This window comes from Panthera onca, chromosome A1 (assembly GCF_046562875.1).
Source record: "Panthera onca isolate mPanOnc1 chromosome A1, mPanOnc1 haplotype 2, whole genome shotgun sequence".
Taxonomy (NCBI): domain Eukaryota; kingdom Metazoa; phylum Chordata; class Mammalia; order Carnivora; family Felidae; genus Panthera; species Panthera onca.
The window spans coordinates 168822766-168845940 of record NC_138339.1 but is presented as its reverse complement, the minus strand read 5'-3'; the positions used below and the strand labels follow the sequence as shown (position 1 = coordinate 168845940).

Genomic DNA, 23175 nt, shown 5'->3' with positions numbered 1-23175 from the left:
GATTTCTGGAGTGAAGAGGACAGCAGAAACTCACCACTGATTTCTTTCTTTTCAGAAATCACCCCACATCAAGAAGGAAAGTGAAAAACAGACATGCAAACTCCACTGAACAACTGACAAATGAAAGGTGGAGCCAGAGGGGGTGGAAAGAACACTGGGGCACAGAGTGGCAAAGGGATGTCCTCTCTAAAGTGCCCCACTCCCAGTGCCGCCCTCCCCAGAAAAGTAATGGTTCCTGTCCATAACACGTACTTGTTATTTGTGTATCCGGGAGAGTCCTACACTCTTTTTTTTTTTTTTTTTTAATTGAGGTATATCAGGGCACCTGGGTGGTTCAGTCAGTTAAGTGACTCACTCTTGATTTCTGCTCAGGTCATGATCCCATGGTTGTGGGATTGAACCCCGTGTCAGGCTCCACGCTGAGCACACAGCCTGCTTAAGATCCTTTCTCAGGGCACCTGGGTAGCTCAGTCAGTTAAGCATCCAACTTCAGCTCAGGTCATGATCTTACGGTTCATGAGTTCGAGCCCCACATAGGGCTACGCACTGACAGTGCAGAGCCTGCTTGGGATTCTCTCTCTCCCTCTCTCTCTGCCCCTCCCCTGCTCGCTCTCTCTCAAAAAATAAACTTTAAAAAAGAGAAAAAAGATTCTCTCTCTCTCCCTCTGCCCCTCTCTTCCACTTGCATTCTTTCTCTAAAATAAAAAAAAATAAAAATAAACGAGGTATAATTGACATATAATGTTGTATTAGCTTATAGCACACATTACAGCATTACAAAATAATGATTCGATGTTTTGTATATATTGTGAAACTGTCTAAACTCTTACATCAAGAATTCTGCCCAGTATCAATCACTAACTACACTTAAACCCAAACCCCAAACCCTACAAATATCCACTCCTGACCTATCTTTTGTGAGGTATTATTAAGAGTGTTGCAGTGGGAGTCTGCCTCACTGTGATGAGTATTAAATTTTGCTCTGATTGACCAACAGATTATTCAGGTGACCATTTGGGGCAGTCTATGCTGCAAAGGCAGCAGGTAAGTGAGTGGCTTAAGGTTATGGAGGAGCAGAGCCAGATGCTGGTCCAGGCCTTGTGACACCAAGTCTAGTAGCTTACGTTAGAATTAGGTGGACACTGAAGATCACCTCCTGCAATCTTTAATTCCTGGAAAATCAGGGATTTAAATAATTAACCTGTTTACACAGCCTGGTCTTGAGATACCTTAGATCAGGGATTTGTTCTGTATTATTTTCCCCAAATATTTGTTATTTTTAAAAGTTATTTCTAAGACACTAATATTTCATGGTATCTTCTTAAATCACACTGGATTTAAAGTTTATGTGACTTCTCTCTCTGTGCACCCAAATCAGCACAAATGCCCACCTGTTGCCAAAATGATTTGGCTGAGGTCTTCTTTCTGTGTCTTCCTATAACCTTCTGCCTACCTCCCTGAAGAGGAACCTCTTAGATGAAACTAAGGACAATAAGGCTATGAAAATAGAAGACTTAGGAAAACCGAGAGTGACAGAGCACTAAAACAAGTCTCTGCTGCACTTCTTTTCTGTTGTATCAAGGCAGACCCATCCATTAAGATACAGAATCTGTACCTCCTTGTCCTTTCCTTCTTTCAAAGCCTCCTTCCAAAATGCAAAGGGTCACGGGAGTGGCCATTTTTCCCCCCAGGTTACTGAGGGATACTTGGCAAATAACGTTGTGTAAATATAAGGTATACAACATGATTTGACGTACGTATATATTGTGAAGTGATCGCCACCAATAAAGTTAGTTAACACATTCATCTGCTGCCATAATATAGGGTAGGCCTATTTAATTGCTTACCCTGAAGTGACTGCAAATGTTTTCCTTTTCTTTCTTTTTAACTTCTCTTGTCCCTTCTTCTTTGTTTTTCTTTCCATTTGTTGTTGTTGTTCATTGAAAAATAGCACAGAAAAATGCCCATGGACCCATAGGTATTGACCCAATCAGTTCTTGACCTTCTTACATTATAATGCAGATAGGATATATTATTATTATCATCGTCATCATCATTACTACTACTATACAATTAATGAAAAAAGGTAAATACACCCAAAGAAACTGTCAGTTTGACATCTTGCCCTTAATTCTTGCAGAGACTAATGTAGCACCAACAAGGAAAACATTTTCACAGAAAAAGAGCTAAATGGCTTTTCTAAAGATCAAATTTGTATTCTTAAAAAAGTCTTCATTTTTTTCTAATTGTAGCCTCTTATTCCTGAGATTGACCAGGTAGCAGCTCTGGCAGCCTACAGTTGCCTCTCAGTTTGTAGTATGCTGGGCTGTAGTAAAATGCTACTGGGTCTGGGTGTTCCTCAAATTACACAATTATTAGGCAAGACTGAAGGCGTCCCTATTCCCTAATAGTCTTAAAAATTTGGCTCAGGTAACTCCACCAATATTCTCTTTTTAAAACCACTTCTGCACATTTAAAAATCAACAGCTAAATCCCTCCCTGCAATGTTATTTAGCGGTAAAGGATGTGATTTCTAGCACAATTACATCTGTGTTTTAATATGACTTTGAGAAAACACCAGAGAGTTCTATCCATCCAGTAAATTCACTTTTATGATATTGGGCACCATGATGTCAGCTTTCATAATCAAGCAGATGAGCCAAATCTGTCAGAAAAAGTCTGACTTTATTTTTCAACTCATATAACATGTTATTATTATTATTATTGTTATCATCATTGCTACTATATTATGAGTGAAAAAAGCTAAGTGCACCCAAAGAAACTATCAGTTTGACGTATTGACCTTAATTCTTATAACGTCTGTGTTATTTCTAAGGCCTAACCCTAAGGTAGATGAATTCTTGGAAGGAGGTTTTCCAAAAACTTGTCACCTAGATAGACAATAAGCTGTTGCCCAATGGGATCCCCTTTCTGGAGAAACTTGCGTGGGAACAGTCACTGTGTTTGGCAACCCAGATCAATACGCACCATAGCTTCACCTTCCTTGTGCATGAATTACAGTCTCACTGTGTTTTGTGTGTGTGTGTGTGTGTGTGTGTGTGTGTGTGTGTGTGGTGTTTTTTTTTTTTTTTTTTTTTGTAAACTGGGAGCAGGTGAATAAGGAAAAGGTAGTGGAAAAGAAAAACTGGAAGACCAAATTTAAGAAAATTCACAGAGAGGTGAGGCTCTGGAAGTGACTTCTTCCAGGGATGCCTGTCTGCCTGTGCTCTGAAGTCTCTGGGAGCCCCAGGGTACATTCAGGAAGGTAGTTACTCTGGGTAGGTGAGTAATGTCATTTTGGTTCCTAATTTGGTAAGTAGACTCTGAATACAGGCTCAGAGTATTACAATCCCCTCGTGGGTCCTTTGGATTGGAGGCTGAATTCTCTTCCCCGTCAGTGCACGGCATGGTCTGTCTTGTGTGAACAGAGGAGCATCTTCAAGACGCTAGGGATTGATCCTGCCAGGAATTCATCTAGTATAGTAGTTACAGCTTGATAAAGACCCTGGAGTACCATGCAGCATTCAAGGCCGGCCCCCCATGACGTTATCTGGTGGCAATGCCAGGATTGAGCCAATTGGACTCAAACTGAAATTGGGACGCAGGTTGTTAGAGATTTGCTGAGAAAGCTTTCCTTTCTCTATTTAACCAGACCTTTTATGATCATCTCATCATATTTTGTGGTGATAATACATAATAAGCCCAGAAATGATTGTTCTCCTCTCATAAAAGGCACTGCAGCACATACTCATATCTGCGCGAACTGTCAGCAGATAAAAGACTGAATACCAGAATACTGTCTTGACTAGTTACTAGGATTGTTTTTGGCACACAAATTTCAAGTACTGTTATAAACTCAAAATAGTGTCTCAAACCATATATATTAGCCTTATTTCCTCATTACAGTCATCCAAGTTGTGATATACACTCTGGCAAAAACTCTTTAATGACCATTCCTAGAACAAAGGTAGACTAGAAGACAGTCTAACTCCTTCCTCTCAGCATAAGTTGGGAAGGGTCTTCCCAGTATAAATTCATCCATTCACCTTGTCAGCCATTCTCCTTCTAGCCTCCAGTATTTAGTTGTATTGTTACATGCGCCTGTGTAATATGTGCGCCATAAATAGCATTCCGAATGCTCGTGCATTGTTATAAAGATCATGCTCTTTCACGTTATGACACAGTCTTGCAAAATACTCTTAAGTAGCTAGCCTGATTTTCCTTTCTGGTACTTCATCAAGGCAGGTTTAAGAAACCACTGTTGAAATTACACATTTTCATAAGCATTTTAAAATGGATATGCTTTTGATTCTTATAGGTTTTAAATACATTTACTCTTAATAGGTTAATAAATCATAATTACTTCTAAAAAGCTTACCATTTCCCCCTTAGATTGTGATTTGTCCCTTATATATCACAAAAGAAATAAAACATGGAAGAATAAAAGTAAGTTATAGTCATCTTTTTGTAAATGTTCATACTTAACGATTTATGTGTATGGGCATGAAAAGAAAAATGCATGACTGAGCTAATAAAATATTATTTTTCCAGGAAAGATATAAATGATGTATTTGACATTATTTGTAACTACATAGTTACCCAGACCTACTTTCTAGCAGAAAGTGTATATTGATACTCAGAAAATTAGTTCATTAAAGAGAAAAGAGTTTTTTTGCTGGATATAATCCCACTAGGGTTAAATATGTATCAGTGTTTAATGGTGTTACCTTAAGATTTTAGTGACTGCAGTCTCTTTTTCTAGAAGATTCCTTGCCCTGATGCTGAAGACAGACTTGCGAAGCTGAAAAATTGTAAGTGTGGGTTATTAGTTTTGGAATGTGAAGGGATAATATACTGACAAATAATTACATACATTATATAGAGAACAGTATTAAAACATCAAACATAATTTTTTTTTTACTGACGCATCATTATATGAGTGATTCTATTCTTTAATTTTACCTTCTATTTTTACTTTTATTTGGGCAGAAATGCAAACAAGCTTGTGGGGCCACACGTCACAACTATGGTGGTGATACATTGGCTGTGCTCATTAGTAATAATGTCTTACATCTGAATAGGCTTTTCAGTATCCAGAGAATGTAGCATTGAGACAAATATTGGACTGCTTCTTGCTATCGTCCAGCAAACTGTTCTCTAATCCACTTTACACCTGTTTCAGGTTCTTTTATTTTTTTAATGTTTATTTATTTTTGACACACACACACACACACACACACACACACACACACACATGCACAGAGTGTAAACAGGGGAGGGGCAGAGAGAGAGAGAGAGGAGACACAGAATCCAAAGCAGGTTTCAGGCTCCAAGCTGTCAGCACAGAGTCTGACATGGGGCTCGAACCCATGAACTGTGAGATCAGGACCTGAACCAAAGTCAGATGGTTAACTGACTGAGCCACCCAGGCATCCCCTGTTTCAGGGTCTTAGCCTGTGACTTGGTACTAATCTGAACGATGAGTTCAGGAGTTGCTTTGCCCACTGACATGGAGACAAATGAGATGAGCTTTCAAGGTTGCTTCCTAGTTAGCAATGATGAAATTATTCCAGGGAAAAGCACTAAGATAAACAAAATCCTGGAGGCTGCCTATAAACCAGAAGATTCCTCAAACTCAGCTCTGTCCTGCCTGATAGTTGCAGAAGTCAGAGGGGTGACAGGTGCGCAGGAAACTCAAGTGGGCAATCAGAGGGCAGAGAAAGAACAGGGAAGCATGCCAACCTAGGCAGATTCATAATAACAAATAACTAGGAAGGGTAACTCCAATAGTCAGACCAGAGATAACACTTGGACAACGTCCTGCTCATCTTTTTTGTTTTTTTCATCTTTTTAAACATTTATTTATTTTCAATAGACAGAGAGAGACAGAGTGCGAGTGGGGGAGGGGCAGAGAGAGAGGGAGACACAGAATCCGAAGCAGGCTCCAGGCTCTGAGCTGTCAGCACAGAACCCGACACGGGGCTCAAACCCACCAACTGTGAGATCATGATCTGAGCTGAAGTCGGACAACCAACTGACTGAGCCACCCAGGTGCCCCACGACCTACTCATCTTGATCAGTATATCAGGTTAGATTTTCTAAGCACTTAGTATGATATTAGTGACTATTAGAGATACAGCTTACCCACAAATCAGAATTGTTTACCTGAATCGAAAAGCCTAGTTACAAAGGCAAGGCTATTATGCATGAGGTTACCAGTAAAAAGTAGACAGTAAGGTGCTGGCTGCTGTGTCCAGCAGAAAAGATGAGCAGGCTGCATGATTCGGGTGGGCACAAATAGCTGTATCTGAAATAGCAAAGATGTCACTGAAGAAGTGGACACTGCACTAGGCCTTGAAGGATGGTTCAGATTTTCATAGCAAAGGAGGCTGTGAGCAAAGGACTGCAGTTGGAAATGCATGCCTGGGGCAAAGAGATCCAGCGCAGATGATATGCTTACGTGCTGAGCTTGGTGGAAGAAACACTGTAAGGCATACTGTGTTTCCAACAGATTTGAGGGAGGAAAAAAAATGAGCAGGAGACAGAACAACTCTGTATCCAGTAAAAACAGACTGTCTAATTTCTTTTAAACAACATAGTGACTTCAGGTACAAAGTCACAGAGCTCCATTCTACAACAAACAAGCCTATAAACAAATACTATACTGTCGATCGACATGTCCATATGGCCACAGCTGGAGAGGAAGTGACAGGCACAAACTGGTCTTTTCAGCCACACCTGACAACCTAGATAACACCATATCCAGCAATATAATTTTTGTATTTCACAGCAGATCTGCAATAAAGGGAAAGATCATTGAACACATTGGCAATTTCCCTCATATGAAGAAAGATGGAGCACTCATATATTTTCAATAATGAAAAACTGAATTGTTTTTTTTACTCATCAGAACTCATGGAAGAATAAGTTAATGTACACACAAGGAAATAAGCGTGGATGCCATTTTTTTCAGAAGTTACATTTTTAGGGTAGTGCACGGAAGGCTGTTTACCATGATGGATCCTAAAACTTTCTTAATCTCCTCCCCTCCCCTTGAGGTGACTTTGGGCATGGATTTAACCTCCTAGAGCTGACAGTCTATCTCCCAAGGAATGTTATTTAAAGTCATTTGCAGAGACAGAAGGGTCTCATCATGGTGGTGCTTTTGTCCTTTGGTTCCTAAGCACACACATTGTCATGGGAAAGGCCCGGGGTACGGAGGCCCCGAGACTGCAGGTTTGGGGAGAGGTCTGGACCCCACTCCCCTTATTTCATCTCTGAAGGACACTGACATGCCTTAGTCATCTTTCCCTTAGTGAAGGTGATGGTCTGAATTCAGTCACCTACCTACTGCCCTGTAATTGAGCAGCTGACACTTAACACAGAGTTCTTCATGTTAGAAAAAAACCTTTGCAGAAACTGGGGATAATATTTATTATATTGATTCCAAAATTATTTCTGTGCCGTCTAAGATTGCTAAAGGGCTGCTGGATCTCCTTTGTCCTAAACCCGAACTAGTTAAAGTAAAATACACTATTAATCTGTACGAGGAACTTCCTGAGAACTGATTCTTTAACAGCAGAGGTAGCAAAAGAATAAATACTCTAATAGAAGAACTTCAGATTCAGCCTCAGGATCTACTGATTGATCGATTGGCTGATTTTTTAAGTAAGCTCTATGCCCAACATAGGGCTCAAACTCATGACCCCGAGATCAAGAGTCCCAAGCTGCACCCACTGAGCCAGCCAGCCAGCTACCTCTAGCTTCAGGATGTTTTAAAAGAAGAAACATTGGCATCTATATCTATCTGTCATCTATCTCTATCTAAACATATATGATAGCCCAGATATGTATTTAGTTATATATTTTAACGGTTCTTTTTTTCTAGTAAATAAAGAAAGCCTATAGTGATTATCTAGTACCCCTCCCCTTTTTGTTATTTCTGTAGTAGAGCTTTGCACATTTTTTTTTTCTGCAAAGGACACTGTCTGCTTGTCCCAAGTATTCAGAGCTATGCTGCTCTGCAGTGCCCTCTTCTGGCTCCAAAAGATACTGACAGTCACCTGAAATGATCAAAATAAGGAATACAGAAATCAAGTTCAGGATAAGTAATTTTAGACCTGAAGTTTAAATTACAGGTAAGGCAGGTGCCAGTAAATGTTTCTTCTGGATGTAAACACATCAGACATGTAGGACTTAAAGGAAAGGGTATGGATGACATTACACGGAGTCTGCACTGAAGAAAATAAAAGATTAGTTGAAAAAGCCCTTTTTGGTGGTTTTCTTTTGTTTGTAAATCTAGTACATCCAACTCCAGAAGACAAACATTCTCTGACTGAATTATCAAAAATACATTTAAACATTCAAACAAGAGACACCTGGGTGGCTCAGTCAGTTGAGTATCCAACTCTTGATTTTGGCTCAGGTCATGGTCTTAGGGTTTGTGAGTTCGAGCCCCACATTGGGCTCTGCACTGCACTGACGGTGTGGAGCCTGCTTGGGATTCTCTCTCTCTCCCTCTCTTTTTCTGCCCCTCTTGTGCATGCACTCTTTCTTTCTCTCAAAATAAATAAACTTAACAAAAATTAAATGTTCAAGCAGCACAGAGATTTTTTTTGTCTTAAAATTTTAATTTAAAAGGTATTTTCAGAACTATGCACTTTAACGTGAAATTCAGGAGGTTCAAATTTGCAGTTATTTGTGGTTGAATAATTCGGAGCTGAAGGACACAGCAATGGATGGATCTCGCTGATTTTCTGGCAATTTCTTTAACATCTTTTAATCTACAGGTACACCTCCTGCCTGCCACCCCCCTCCCCCAACCATAGTTGAAGGACCGGGGGCATGTCACCTGGAGCTTCCAGGAGTGTGGATTTTCCCAAGTGCACATTCATGCCATAGTTCACATGCTCCTCTGTCTTCTATACCTCTTGCAAATTGGTAGTTGGACCCAGAGTCTCATCTGGCTCATACTTGATGGTTTTGGCAAGACCACAGGTGGTGGTGTAGCTTTTCATCAGAAGGCATACAATGATTGTTCCTCTTTTTGTGATGTTAGTAGTATTGATGTCTATTGCTTAGATCGTTGATTCATTCAGTTTCTAAAATTGACACTTCTTTCTCATTTATTAGTTGGAACACCTTTATAATGAAGTACTTCCTCTCATGCACTATTTGGTTACTCATTAGTACAGTTCATATGGAAAAGGCAAAGTAAATGTTGATTCTTTACCTTTACTTATTCATTTTTTATGTAATTAATTGGTTTTCTATCATCCTCTGAAGGTGACCAATTAGTAGTTTCAAAATGTCATTATTGGGGCACCTGGGTGGCTCCATCGGTTAAGCGTCCAACTTCGGCTCAGGTCATGATCTCGCAGTTTTTGAGTTCGAGCCCCGCATCGGGCTCTGTGCTGACAGCTCAGAGCCTGGAGCCTGCCTCAGATTCTGTGTCTCCCTTTCCCTCTGCCCCTCCCCTGCTCAAGCTCTGACTCTCTCTGACTTTCAATAATAAATAAACATTAAAAAATTTTTTAAAAAAAATAAATAAAAATGTCATTATTGACTTAAGGACTTAAATATATTTGGTTTCAATCCATTACAATCATTATCCTCATGTGAAGTCAAAGAGCATTGGGAGATTTTTCAAAATGGCTCATGGGTTCTTTTGGCCTGACTTTAGTAGTCTTTGTCTAAGCTTCCCTGTTATTAGTATGGCCAGATATCCCTAGCTCATCTTGTATATGCTTCCTATTCCAAATTACCATTTTTCTCCAAAAAGCCTTCGTTTATTTATTGAGAAATGGGTTTCAAGAACACAATTTAGTGATACTCTTCGCTACTGAGTGGGTCACTGTTTCGAGGGCTTTGCCTGATTTTATTCTGATATTTTCTATTTAAATTCAGGACTCTGCACTTTTACCTAATCTCTTCCATATGACATCTGTATCTCTTCTGTTTCTGTATCCTCCCATCCCACATCAAAACTCTTGATTATCAAATATACAGAGATAACAGACATTAGACTATCTGCCAATTACTCATTATTTTTATTTCACATTTCATAGGCACTAGTCTTAGCATTACAATACCTATTTAACACAATACAACTAATGGATATTTAAAAAATGCATACATTCTTCCCATTTTCCTTTCATTTGTACACTTGTACTATACTCATATTAGCAGAGCAAATAGATATTGCATATTTTTCTCTTTATTTTAATCCTCATGTGGTCCTAGTTAGTCATACACAGTTTAAGAATGTTTGCCACCTGTTCTTATGTTAATGTCTTAGAGTCATTTTTGGAATTCATTTTGGCTGTTTGAAGCATGTTTTTTAGTAATTTCCTCAGGAAAGGAACTCATAGGAACTCATAGGAACAACATTACTTACATTCTTACATCTTAATAGTAGTTGTTTTCTTTTCTCCTTTAAACTTGAGAGGCGGTTTTCCTAGACATAAGAAAGCTGGATGACATATTCTTTTTCTGGGTATCCTATATATGTGATTCTAATTTCTTCTGACATAAAGCATTCCTGCCAAAAAGTCTGATGGTAATCAAATGTTCTTCCCTTTATAAGTCACTTGTTCATTTTGAGCTGATACCTATTTTTGTTTTCTTTTATTATTATATTATTATTATTATTATTGGTTTTAAGTTTTCAAGTTCCAGTTAGTTAACATGTAGTGGAATATTGGTTTCAGAAGTAGAATTTAATGATCCATCACTTACATATAACACCCAGTGCTTATTACACCCTCCTTTAATGCCCATCCCCCAACCACCTCCTCTCCAGTACCCCTTAGTTCTCTACAGTTAAGAGTGATACATTAAAGACATATGTTAAACATATATATGTATATATAATTTTAAGTTATTACATTATATTATTATATTATAATTATAATACTAATTATAATATAATGATATAAAATATATCATACATAAAAATATATAATGTAATAATTAATTATAATAAAATAATATATTAAATATATATGTATATATAATTTTTTAAGTCCTGTAATTTGTCTGCTATATGTCTTATTTTTGGTCATTTGTTATTGATGTTTTCAGTTCCAATATATAGCTTCAAATCTTTTTACATTTCAGAAAAGTTTAATGCTGTTCTGTGCTATGGCTTTTGTTTTCTTCTTTCAGGATCTTTATAATACAGATCTGGGACCTTCACTGAAATTCTTTGATTTGTCAGTTTCTTTCAAATCATTTTCATTTCTTTCTTCATTTCTTTTTGATGTCTTCAAATTTCCTCTTTTTTACTTCCTAGCTTTCTAAAGGCATCATCTGATGTATGTAATCACTTTATGTTCTGCCTAGTTTAGTCTTCATTGCTTTTACTAATATAGTTGACCAATGCAGGGGTTAGGGGCACTGACACTCCATTCAGTTGAAAACACACACATAGCCTTTGACTGCCCCCCCCCCCCCAAACTTAACTGCTAACAGCCTACTGTTGACTGGACACCTTACCAATAACACAGTCAACTAACACATTATTTTGTATGCCATATGTATTATATACTGTATTATTACAATAAAGCAAGCTAGACAAAAGAAAATGTTATTAAAAGCATAAGGAAAATACATTTACAGATAGTACTGTGCTGCATTTATCAAAAAATCTGCACGTAAGTGGATGTGCACAGCTCAAATTCATATTGTTGAAGAGTCAACTGTACTTCTTTCCTGAATTCTAGCACCTTATGTATGAATTTCTTACTTTTGTTGCTATTCTAGTCTTATGTAATCTGTATGTCTTTTTAAATTTTATTTATTTATTTATTTATTTATTTATTTATTTATTTATTTATTTATAATTTACACCCAAGTTAGTTAGCATATAGTGCAATAATGATTTCAGGAGTATATTCCGGTGATTCATCCCCTATGTATAACGCCCAGTGCTCATCCAACAAGTGTCCTCCCTAATGCCCCTTACCCATTTAGCCCATCCCCCTGACAGCCCTTCCAACAACCCTAAGTTAGCTCTCTGTATTGAACAGTCTTTCATGTTTTGTCCCCCTCCCTGCTTTTATATTATTTTTGCTTCCCTTCCCTTTTGTTCATCTGTTCTGTATCTTAAATTCCACATATGAGCGAAGTCATATGATATCTGTCTTTCTCTGATTGACTTATCTCGCTTAGCATAATACCCTCCAGTTCCATCCCCATATGTCTTTTAACTCATTTTCCCATATAATGCTACAGTTTGAGCCATTGGTAGGTAGGTCCTTAGGGTAAGTTTCACTCTATTGGGACAGTATTCTGTTCCTTATTCTTTGTCTCTTACAATTCTTGTAGGGAATTTGGCTGTGATAAATTTCCATTGCTCATGCTTACACACAGTTTTCCTGAACACCTTAGTATTTCCTTCTAGCTTCAGAGTGTCTTCTTCTGTGGTTTTAACATAGTGAACCATATGGCAGCCTTCTTTCTGAGATTTCTTGGCTTTGTTATAGGGAGCAGACACCACCAATTTTATCTGGATCTACTTTTCCCCTCATCACTCTTGTCACTGGCCTGTCAAGTTTGTTTCCACTCCTGGATGTTTTTCTTTGTGTGGAGCTAGGCAGGTGTGGTCCAGTCTCAAAGACATTACATGCCCTGTAACTAACTTGGCTTCCTCCCCAACAGCACCAATACTATGTGTTATACCCCAAATTCATGTGTTGAAGCTCTAGCCCCCCAGTGTGAAGACATGAGGAGAAGGGGTCTCTGAGAAGTACCTATGTTTAGAGGAGGTCATGAGGATAGCGCCCCATGATGGCATTTGTGCCCTCATAAGAAGAGGAAGAGACCAGAGCCCTCCCTCTTTCTGTCATATGAACATGCAGCCAGAAGGCAGTCATCTGTGAACCAGGAAGAAGAACCAGACACCAAATCTGCTGACGCCTCGATCTTAGGCTTTCCAGCCTCCAGAGCTCTGAGGGATAAACGCTTGTTGTTGAAGTCACCCAGTCTGTGGTATGTGTTGTAGCATTCCAAACAGACCAAGTCACCTTGCAAACCATGTGGCTATTGTTTTGTCTACAGCTGCTTTGACTTGTGGTTTGTGGATTACCTAATTTTGTTGTAAATATTGTCTATGGTTGTTATCTAGGTATTCTATTTACTTTCATGTTATCTAGGTATTCTATTTACTTAATTCAAGGAGATTAAGAAAACTATGCCAATGCTTCTATCATTATGCCGGAAGACTCCTTACATATTTTTTGTTGAATTTTAATGCAGATTTATCATTTTTATTTGTCTTTTCAAAGAACAAAATGTTAGTTTTACTAATATTACTTATTGCTTCTTTTCCCCCTATTTGATTAAAATATACTTATTTTCCCCTCCCACTGTCTTAATGTTTTCTTGGTTGGTATTTTAATAAATTCTTGAGTTAAATATTTGGATGATTAGTGCCAGCCTCTATTATTTTCTAAATATGCACTCAAGGGTATAACTTTCCCTCTAAAAATGCCTTTGGTTGCTTCTCATAGGTTCAATCTACACAGTATTTATTAGTTTTCAGTTCTAGAAACTTTTTATTTCCATGTGGTTTCTTCTATGCTGTCTAAATTATTTAAAAGTGATTTTTAAATTTTGAAAAGTGTTGGTGTTTTCTGGTTGTTATTTAGTTTCTAATCTTATTACACTTCTGTTAAATAATGTCTTCTCTAGCATAGTGATTTGGTTCATGTTTAGAATTCCTTTCTGGTATGTAAGTGGTCATGTTTTGTAAATCATTTAGGTGTGCCTCAATCAAAATATGTGCTCTTGGAGCGCCTGGGTGGCTCAGTCAGTTAAGTGTCCAACTTCTGTTCAGGTCATGATCTGAGCTGGTGACTTCGAGCCCCATGTCGGGCTCTGTGTGGACAGCTCAGAGTCTGGAGCCTGCTTTTGATTCTGTGTCTCCCTCTCTTCTGCCATCCCCCACTCATGCTCTCTCTCTCTCTCTCCAAAAAAATAAATAGAAAATTAAAAAAAAAAAAAGAATGTTCTCAAGTCGCTAAATGAAGAATTGTATAAATGCCCACTACAGGAAGCTAGTCAACTGTGTATTTCAAATATCCTAAATCCTTATTAATTTTCTTGGCTCTTTGATCGTGTGCTAAGGGATCTTACAAATATTTGTAATTTAATTTTCAAATTAATACTCATAGGTATGTGTTATTATCTCTTTTTCACAGGTGAGAAATCTGACAATCATAGAAATTATGTTGTTTAGGTCACTCAAATTATAAATTAAAATATTATAATTAAGTCTAGATTATATAGCTCAATGTTCAAATCTCATCACTAAACATGTGTATCTAAAATGTCACAAGGCTTAACAGTATAAAAAAAAGGATTTTCCAAACTATACTGTAATACAATGCTGTGTATTTGACATGAAAGGTTTGGTTTATACATATAACTTGCTCTTATCCCAAATCTTATGCAAGATCTAAACTAGCACGTTTTTCCTTTGTTCCGTACGTATATGCATACCTGATTTTCAGAATAATGACCCTGAAGCACAAAAGGAGATCAATAACTTTTCTCACCTATTAATACCAGTATGATAAGAGTATTTATATTTTACATTTACTGATTGCTGAAATCTGGGATCCATCACAACTTTCAATTAAGTAGAATATTAATTCATTTATTCAACCACCAGGGAGTAACCCTAGACTATCAGGGAATAGTAACTTCCTTTGGAATGCTGCTGTGCTTAGTCTGAACACCTGTATTCTCTGGTAACCTCCTTCAAAATGAAGCCATTAGTATTTATTTGAGACAGAAAACCATAGCTATTCTAAGTATTCAGCTCACTTTTTCTGATTTGGAGTTGTTAACAACGTATTTCTGTTTGTAACTGAGAAAAAGTTTGAGAGTCATGTTTTTCCTTTTTTCATCTTTCAAATATTAACAGGCTGACAATAAATGGAAATGCATTTATAAAAACATATGACCATAAAGCACAAAACCATGGCCCAATGAACAGGGCTTGATGAATGTCATTTCTGCTGGAAAGGTGTAGTGTAATTATTGTAATTAGCTGCTTTATTGAATAAGTCTCCCACATAAAATGTCATAATTGGAAATAAGCAATTACTTAAAATTACATAGGTTGAAGGTGGTAGGTACATCATTCAGCCGTATTTTAATTTTTCATGCACCTGTGAACTGAAAACTAATACCACGGCGCATAGGACAGATCATGTGTACGGCAGGATGTTTCTATAAAATCAACTTTTTATAAAATTGACATTATGCTTGGAAAGAAAGAATTTAAAAAGGTGATTAGTGTAGGCAGCAGCAAAATTAAAATAGTCACATTACAATGTATGTGACTATTACATTGTCACATATTAAAATAGTCTATATTAAATAGACTATATTAAATAGACTATAATATAATAATAGACTATATTATATAGTCTATATTAAATAGTCACTATATTAAAATAGTCACATTACAATGTATGTATAACAGTACTCACCTGTTATACAGGAGTACTGTTATAATAGCATGTTATGAAGCTTTGAAATATGCCTTAGAATGTGGATTTTGTGAAAAGGGAGTTTTAGATGATGGGTCAAGAGTTTTGATCTTGTTATTTCAACATTATAAATTCTGAACCCTGAAAAAACACCAGACATAAAAATTTAAAAATATATAAATATGTACACACACACACACACACACACACACACACACACCCTTCACAGTCGCCCTTTGGGGCCAAGGGCACCCATACCCATTGATTTCTGCTCTGTGTGTGAAACACCTTTTTATCTTTCTGTGAATTCCACCGGATCATAGGCTCCATATGGTATGGATGGTGGATTCTTTGTCCACTACATTTCTCTCCACTGTCCAGTACTGCCTGTAATTTGTTCTTGAAATGTATTTACAGAATGAATACATTGCTTAATATTAGAGATGACTCTTTTCTGTACTACATTTTTTTTCTTATGAAGTGAATCCTTGAAATAACAAATGTGAATCAGGTAAAAATTACAAAGGAAGCCTATTTATTTTGAAATGCACCAATTCACTTGATAGGAAAATCTTGTGAAACTAGAAACCAGATGATTGGAAACTTAATTGGTTTGACTGTTTTTGCACTAGATTGCATGACAATGCTTTAGTCAGTCGAGCGGCGTTGGAGATTTGGCCGAATCTCCAACAACTTACACGTCGCTAGACCAGTGTAATGATGCCGATGATTCAGAAGATGAGGGAGAACCAGTATCGTCAAAAACAGGTATGCTCAAAGTACGCTACCTACTGGTGGGAAACCATAATATACACTATAATATATACCTAAGCATATCACTTCATGCTTAGAGCTCATATAGACAGAAAGACAAAAACCAAAAACCTGCAGAGATTAAAAAAAAAAAAGAGTGGATTTATGATTCTGGGAGAAAATGCCAGATGCTTTTAATCATGCAGGTATTTGTGAATTTAAAATCCCAGGCACTCTGGGAGCAGTGCTTGCTCTCCAATTATGATTCCATTGTATTTGAACTTTAGATCCAAATATACCAGCCCCAGCAGCAAATGTTAACACATTGGGATCGGAGTAAACTATACTCAAACTATACTCAAAAGAGAAGAACATTGAGACAGGGGAGTTAAATGTAACTTTCACAGATAGGCTTAGTTGCAAAGTCAGCTCTGATCATTGCTTTGGAGACAGCACCAAAAAATTGTGGTTAAAAGCCTTCTGTATTATCTACAGATGATGCTTGATCCTAGATGCATTTACTTTTGTACTTCAGTGGATGTACACCTAAGGAATTTGAAGTACTTATAATCCCAGACCCAAAATGATTATACCACTAAATATTCTGCAAGAAGAATCACTGACCGGGAATTTCTCCTCTTGTGTTAGCTGACGCCAGGACGCGATTTTTACCTGGACCCCGGCTCACTGTGTGCATAGAAAGGGCCTCAAGAAATAACTGAAATGGAAAGATGTGCACTCAAACTCAGCTGTACTTTGATCTCAGCACGAAAACATACTACAAAGGCCAATCAAAATGAAAGAAAAAGTTTTCATTTATATTTTGTATCTTTTTGTTTCCTCTCCATTATTGTGAATAAATGGACAATCAATCACCTACTAATGCATTTGTAAGCTAAACACAGAAGTCCGGAAGTCCAGAGAGTTTTCACATTCTGTCTGGTGGCTTCTTCCCTCCCCCCCGACCACATGGTTTGTAACTCTGCTATCCAGCCCCTGGTGAGGTGGTGATGCCATGTAATCTCCCACTGTCCTCCTAGAGATGCGTCTTGAATAGCACCGCGGAGATGCTAAGCTATTATTTTAGAAAATCCTTTCAGAAGAGTAAAAGCCCTAAAGATGAAAATAGGCTGTTCTTCCGCACCCCCCCCCTTTTTTTTGGTGAGTAAATGTTCATCCTGAAAATTATAGATCAGTTAACTTGCTCTGTATGTAGTTACTGGAACAAATCATCAAACACTCTATAATCACACAGAAAAATACAAAACGCTGTCTGGCAATCAACAAGGCTTTGTGAAGAGTAAATCTTTACAGAGCAATTTAATTTACTTCTTGAGAATCTGAGACACTATGTAGGCAATGAGGGTAGTAACTGAAATATCACAAAAAATCAGACTAAAAATATCATATTCATGAGCAATAAGGAAAATAAATCAATAATTAGTATATTGTGCTTAACTAGACTGTTAGAATTGGAGGTTAATTTGTTTATGTAAAAGTCCTTTGTCTTGACTGATGAATGTAAGTCTATTTGCTTAGTCTGAATTCATGGTATGGTTTAGTATCGGTAATCTTTTTTATCTGGTGTTAGAGGCACGTGACATAAGCTATGCCAGTGCAATGCTAGGCATTTAACATATTATAATCTATTATTTAATCCTCATGACAAACACTGAAAATAAGAATTATCTCTAGAGATGAGGATCGGAACCGACATCACTTATGACTATGACTGGTCATAATCACCATTCTACTCTGCTTCTCATGAAGCTATGTCAAGCATCGTCGGTGTCCTGTGCTTTTCCACAGGCTTCCCTCTCTGCCTGGAGCACCCTCCTCCTACAATGCTCAAGCTTCCTGCTCCTGTAAGGGATCCTGTCTCAGGTTCCTGCAACAATTTTTACCCCCCTGCATTTACACGTTTGTCCCCACAAGACTAAAAGCCCCTAAAGGGCACTGCTCACATTTTGCTCAGTGTTGAATTTTCAGGTGCCAGAGGAACAACAGGTGTTCCATAAACGTTTGCTGAATGACTGAGTGAAGCTGAAGACTTATGGAAATAAAAAGGGCAAAGAAAACATAGTAATTACTTGTATCACTTCCCTCACTTTGTACATGTGTTAGCTGATAATTGTGGAGGCTTACTGTGGAACTTGCTGTATATGCTTAGCAGAAAGAAGGCAGGTAAGACAGAGGCAGATGTTGCCCTATTGTCAGAGAAATACTCTCTATTTTTTTAACTTTATTTATTTATTTTGAGAGAGACAGAGATAGCATGAGTGGGCCAGGGGCAGAGAGAGAGAAAGAGAGAAAGAGAGAGAGAGAGAGAGAGAGAGAGAGAGAGAGAGAATCCCAAAGAGGCTCCATGATGCCAGCACAGAGCACGATATGGAGCTTGAATGCACGAAACTGTGATATCATGACCTGAGCTGAAACCAAGCTCAGGCTGATGTGAGTGTGTAGTTCCCTCATGTTCTCCACACGCTGTGAGGTTTTGACCCCAGAAAGGGCACAGCAGCCAAGGCAGCAGGGCAGAAGGATTGGCGAGCTCAGCTAAAGGGCAGAGAGAGTCGCCAGTTCCAATCGCAGTGCAAACCTTGACATTATGGAGACGATTCACCTGTGAATGGGCTGCTTTTATTACCAGAGCTACTGGAAAAGCACGTTCACACCTCAGTTTACTAAAAACACTCTACTAAAGAAACCCAGGGTTTAGTTTCAATAATCTGGACAAAAAATGGGTAGAAAACCATTGCCCGATTTCCTTCTGCTTGGAAAGTACAAACGTCCTCTCAAGAGATGCAGGTTTATCCTTTAACCAGGAGAGGGAACCCCTGGCCGACGCCCCAGGTGTGGGAGAGTAGGAGGAGAAAGGAATGAGGGAATTAGCCTTGGGAATGCCATTTTCTATGGAGTCTGGAAGGGCAGCCATTCACCACAAGGGAGAGGTTGGAAAGCACTGTTTCCTGTCTTTTTTTTTTTTTAAGTTTATTTATTTATTTTGAGGGGGAGAGGGGCAGAAGGGGAGAGAGAGAGAGAGAGAGAGAGAGAGAGAGAGAGAGAGAGAAGAGAGAGAATCCGAGCAGGGTCCACACTGTCAGCGCAGAGCCTGATGAACGGCTTGATCCCACAAACCGTGAGATCATGACCTGAGCTGAAATCAAGAGTCGGACACTCAACCACCTGAGCCACCCAAGTGCCCCTCTGTCTTTTTCCTTTAGGATCTGCAACAACAACTTAAAGATTTTATGTTTTTGTTTGCTTATTGTTTATGGGGAGAAGGACAGGTATTTTAAACTACATGATAAAGGTGATCAGGTCCCTGCAGCATAAGGTTGCCATGGAATTATTTATGGTTGTTCAAAGCCAAGGTCATAACTCGGACAGTACCCTGCCCAGCATGTGCCTTTGTGCCTTCATGTTCCTCCAGTTGCATAACCAAAACCACCCCCACCGTTCGTTGTCGTGTTTTCTTTTTTATCCCTTAACTTATGATCTTCATGTTCCTGGGGACTCAGTATTTTCCTTGACACGAGGTCAGCTTTGCGGGACTCAGAAGTTTCTCCTTACAGGTCAGCGTTAATGGAAAAGTTTTACTTTAGTGCTCCTTTTTTTCATGTCATGGGAATCACTGTTAGACCGGCCTCACATTTTCTTTTTATTTCTTACTACTCTTTGAGGAAAAACAGCCTCAATCTGTGCTGTACCACGCTGGAGAGTTTCTTCATATAGAGAGAAAGCCCTTGCCATCTACTGGACACTGCCAGGCATTTCCAAAGGCAGCTGGGGCTGTCACAGAAATTTCCAAGTGCTCGCCGAAAAATATTTTGTCAGAAGCTACGAGGGGTATGGTCTCTGTTCAGGATTTTTGTCATGTGCTTATGTAATTTTATGTGGCTTTAGGGTTTTTAAGTAAAAATTTAAAAAAGGCTTGGCATGTTTACAAATACAAATACTAGACTGCTTCCTCTTCAATTTCTGCTCCCCTGGGGCATCCTCATGCTGACATTCGTTAAGCGGGCTTCTCTGTGTCGGGTTTTCTGGGCTAATGGCACTCAACACAGACAACAAATCCCAGGTACTTCTGAGGACGGCCAGGAAGCGATGGCAGCTGAAGCTGCAAACACTGGAACGTCAAAGGAGGGAAGTTGACTTTCCCTGCAGCCTAAATAAAGCCAAGGCTTTAAGAAGCAACAGTAGTGTGGGTAAACCTTCTCGCTGCTGGCATGATAGGGTAGTGGCTACTGAGATGAAGAGAAAATATGTTCTCTACACCCCACCTTCCCAACTGGAGCATGTCTCCAGAGAATGGAGCTCACGAGGAGATAAATAATATTCTCCCAATTGTAGATTATCCAGATATGGGCCAATGAAGCTTGCCTGGGGTGAAGGATAACCTAACCATCACTATAATTTTCCTGGTACGAGAGCAGATATTGTGTGTTTGAATCAACCAAACTTATAGATTGGGGAATGCTTGTTGTCATCAAAAAATTCTAGTATCTTCTATTAATTTTTTTAAAAATTTATTTATTTATTTTGTGAAAGACAGAGAGAGCTGGGAGGGGCAGAGAGAGAGGAAGAGAGGGAGAATTCCAAGCAGGCTCCACATGGTCAACGTGCAGAGCCCAAATTGGGGCTAGAACTCATGGAAACCATGAGATCATGACCTGAGCCGAAATCAAGAGTCGGATGCTTAACTGACTGAGCCACCCAGGTGCTCTAGTTCTAGTCTCTTTTACAGTGCTGAGTGATTTAGATACCACTGAGGAGGAGTGCCTGTGCTAGTTCATTATATTTTAGGATATTATGTTCTCATAATTGTACGATAATGGAATAAAATTGTAATTGTTATCTTACTTTCAGTTAGTTAAAAATAATGTTAAATGAGAAAGTAGACAGAAGCCACAAAAATATAAGGACATTGAAGAAGTCAGAAATGGCATCTGAAATTCTCAGACAGTGATATAGCACGGGGATCGCTAGGGAAGGGAGATGGTGGGCACCCAGAAGGGTGGTAGGGTGTGCCCCCCTTGGAACCCCCACACACCTGCCAAGAATCTTTATTTTTTTTCCTCACCAATTTCAAAATATTTTGTTCAGAAAGTGTGAGAAATGTCGTATTTGCTTTCAGAGAGAAAATAAATGATCAGGGACTAATTTCAATTTTGTGTTTCCAGTGGAATAATGTTATTAGTGACTTAAAAGAGTATGTTGTGGATTTATGCCCACTTGGGGCATAACGGCCACCAGCTCTCGGCATTCTTTGTGGAGATGGCTGGTCATGACAACCACAGCCCAGGCTGGGGGTTCATTCCATACCTCTGGCTTAAAGTCTGCATTTGAAATAAAATTTGAAAGTAAACATTCTCTGTTCTAGTATGTAAAATGCGATTTCACACTGAGTGGCTGAAACCAGGCCACTATCCCTCCACTTGATTGTCCACTAACACATGCAGTTCCTCGTGTATGCCCTGGACACAGTATTGAATGAAATGTAACAACTGTGGACAAGAAATGTGACAAATTTAATATTTTTTAAAAAACAGTCAAAGTCTTTACTGAGGGTTAAGAATATTGCTTGTATGTGTACACACGCATGCAAACGCACATTCTGTGGGGTTTTTTTCCACTCAAAATTTAAAGGCAAAGAAAAATCTCAGTTGAGATCATTTCAGTGGCTTGGAAGATATAGTGGAATAAATATTTCAAAGCACAGAAGAAAAGCAGAGCGACGGCAATCATGAGGGAAAAAGTAAGAGCGAAATAAAGGGCCAGATGGAAAAGTAATAATTGAACAAATAGTAAATGAAAATTTCCCTGACAAATATCTCAGTCTGCAAACTGAAAAGACTCCCCATTTGGGGCAGTTCTGATGAGAAACGACATACAAAGTATATCCTGGTAAGGCTTCTGAGCCCCAGGGATATGTAGAAAGTCTTAAAAGCTTCCCCAAACCAGAAAGCCTACCTGCCAACCAACCAACCAACCACCCACCAAAGAAAAAACTAATTATATTCATAAGAAAAAAAAATGACAGTGGCATCAGACTTGTCATCTACAACGTTGGAATCTAGAAGAGAGAGACATAGCATCTGTAGGTGACTGAAAGAAAATAAACAGGGAGAGAATGTACAAGGAGTTCATTATTGTAACTGAGAACAAAATCACTGGGCTGCAGCACATGATGAGTGCTGGGAGAGTTAGAGGGGAGAGGTGGGGAAGGGCAGGAGAAAAGCAGCAGAGGGGAAAGGCTAATCCTCATGGGATGGGAGAGCAGGGGAAAGAGGATGAAGGGGCTGGTATTTTATTTTCACGTGATAATGAGAAATATGTATTTGATTCTAAGCAACAGAAAAAGGGTGGCCCCAATTTAATGGAATAAAAAGTGAACCAGGACTTTCAAAGGAAAACGCCTGCAAGTGAACCTTAATGTTTAAGATCTGTTACAAACTCTGTAACTGGTCATTCATTTTCTAACTGTGGAATCAGAGGGAAAAAATTCCCTATCAACTATTGAATGATAGATCACAACATGATTAAGACAACACATAGTGATAATTGCCACCACATACTAAGCACTTAATAAGCGGTAGTTATGTTGACTGATTTTTTTTTCTAATGTTTATTTATTTTTGAGAGAGAGAGACAGAGTGCAAGTGGGGGAGGAACAGAGAGTAGGAGACACAGAATCTGAAGCAGGCTCCAGGCCCTGAGCTGTCAGAGCCTGATGCATAGCTCGAACTCATGGACAGCGAGATCATGACCTGAACCTTAGTCAGACGCTTAACTGACTGAGCCACCCAGGAGCCCCTTGACTGATTTTTATAACTTGCTCTGGTTTTTCTCCCTAGTGTAATAACTGGAATAAACATGGTCTCTTGAAAAAGCAACACACAGGCCACCCTTAAACCTGGGGTGA

The 23175-nt window shown here is 38.7% G+C and overlaps 1 protein-coding gene across 7 annotated transcripts in view; it reads right to left on the bottom strand.

Annotated features, from left to right (window-relative positions):
- NALCN (sodium leak channel, non-selective) overlaps positions 1-23175 on the bottom strand; it is a 324113-nt gene that overhangs the window by 63827 nt on the left and 237111 nt on the right. For all 7 annotated transcript variants that reach the window (XM_060636745.3, XM_078432139.2, XM_060636746.3 and 4 more), the window contains one exon: positions 4728-4801. In XM_060636745.3, the coding sequence (XP_060492728.1) occupies positions 4728-4801 (74 nt within the window). The remainder of the gene's footprint in view (positions 1-4727; positions 4802-23175) is intronic.